Source organism: Papaver somniferum, unplaced genomic scaffold (genome assembly GCF_003573695.1).
Source record: "Papaver somniferum cultivar HN1 unplaced genomic scaffold, ASM357369v1 unplaced-scaffold_13880, whole genome shotgun sequence".
NCBI classification, from domain to species: Eukaryota; Viridiplantae; Streptophyta; class Magnoliopsida; order Ranunculales; family Papaveraceae; genus Papaver; species Papaver somniferum.
Window position 1 is genome coordinate 1 of NW_020623135.1, and position 1,137 is coordinate 1,137.

At 39.1% G+C, this 1,137-nt stretch overlaps 1 protein-coding gene across 1 annotated transcript; it reads right to left on the reverse strand.

Annotated features, from left to right (window-relative positions):
* Positions 1-23: 23 nt before the first annotated feature.
* Positions 24-979, reverse strand: LOC113335137. The gene is made up of 2 exons (XM_026581271.1): positions 235-979; positions 24-148 (listed from the first exon to the last, which is right to left on the reverse strand). The coding sequence occupies exons 1-2, from the start codon at positions 977-979 to the stop codon at positions 60-62; spliced, it is 834 nt and encodes a 277-aa protein (XP_026437056.1). The 3' UTR covers positions 24-59.
* Positions 980-1,137: the final 158 nt, after the last annotated feature.

Consider the following 1,137-nt stretch of genomic DNA (forward strand, 5'->3'; position numbering starts at 1 on the left):
AATAAAACTACAAACTAGAGAAACTTACCGCTAACCCGTTAAATCATTTATAATCAACTTCACGATAACAAAGTTGAATCTTCTTCTTCTTCATCATCATCTATGTCAATGCGGATGAACTTAGAAGTTGCAAGAGAACCTAAAAATTCTGCAAGAAATTACATCAATAAGTGACAAACAGTGAGTACAGAAAATAACAAATCAGAATTTTACAAAAGTGAGTAGAGAAAATACCTGAAACATCTTCAGCATCATCAGTTCCTAAGGTGTTTGGATCAAGATCAACCGGTGTCTGTAACCAGCTTTGCGTGCAAATCAACGCCTCAACAGTCTTAGGCAGCAGTGAACTTCGATATGAATCAATAACTCGCCTTCCAGTACTAAAGGCAGATTCTGAGGCAACAGAAGAGACTGGTATGGCTAGTATATCTCTCGCCATATGTGATAATACAGGATACCTTGTACTATTAGTCCTCCACCAACCTAAAATTTCAAACTGAACACCGCTAGGGCTAATTCTTGGTTCACGTTTCTCCTCTAAATATAACTCCAACTCAGTTTTCCCCTCAACATTGTCATCCTCCTCATCTTCTCTTGCTCTCTCTGCTATTAGACTAGCATATGCAGAATCTTCATCATCAGTAACCCCAGAAGATTGAGTAACGTTTCTTTCCCTTTGGTTCCACACATCAGAACGTTTCTTTCCCTTTGGTTCTGTCACTTGACTCACTTCTGTGTCATCTTCAGTTGCATCTTCAGGGGTTTTACGCTTATTGCTATGTGTTTCTGTCACTTTTATGACAGCTTCAGTTGCATCTCCATCTGCACTAGCATCTCCAGCAACACTAGCATCTTTAGCAGCACTTGCACCTCCAGCTGAATTTGCACCTCCATCTGAACTTGCATTAGGTGGAGGTCGAGGTGGCCGCTTATTAGAAGAAACAGAGGCAGTAGGTGTTGAACTGGATCCTCCTCGCATTGTCAAAAGGCAAGTCTGCAATGTGATAAACCATACATTTAATTTAAACCATACATTTAAGCAAAACCCCAATTTTTGGTTGTATGGGGTGATTACAAAAATGTTAAGAATTACAAATCTTAAAATAATTCTAACTCTCTGCATTCTTCTAAATTAAC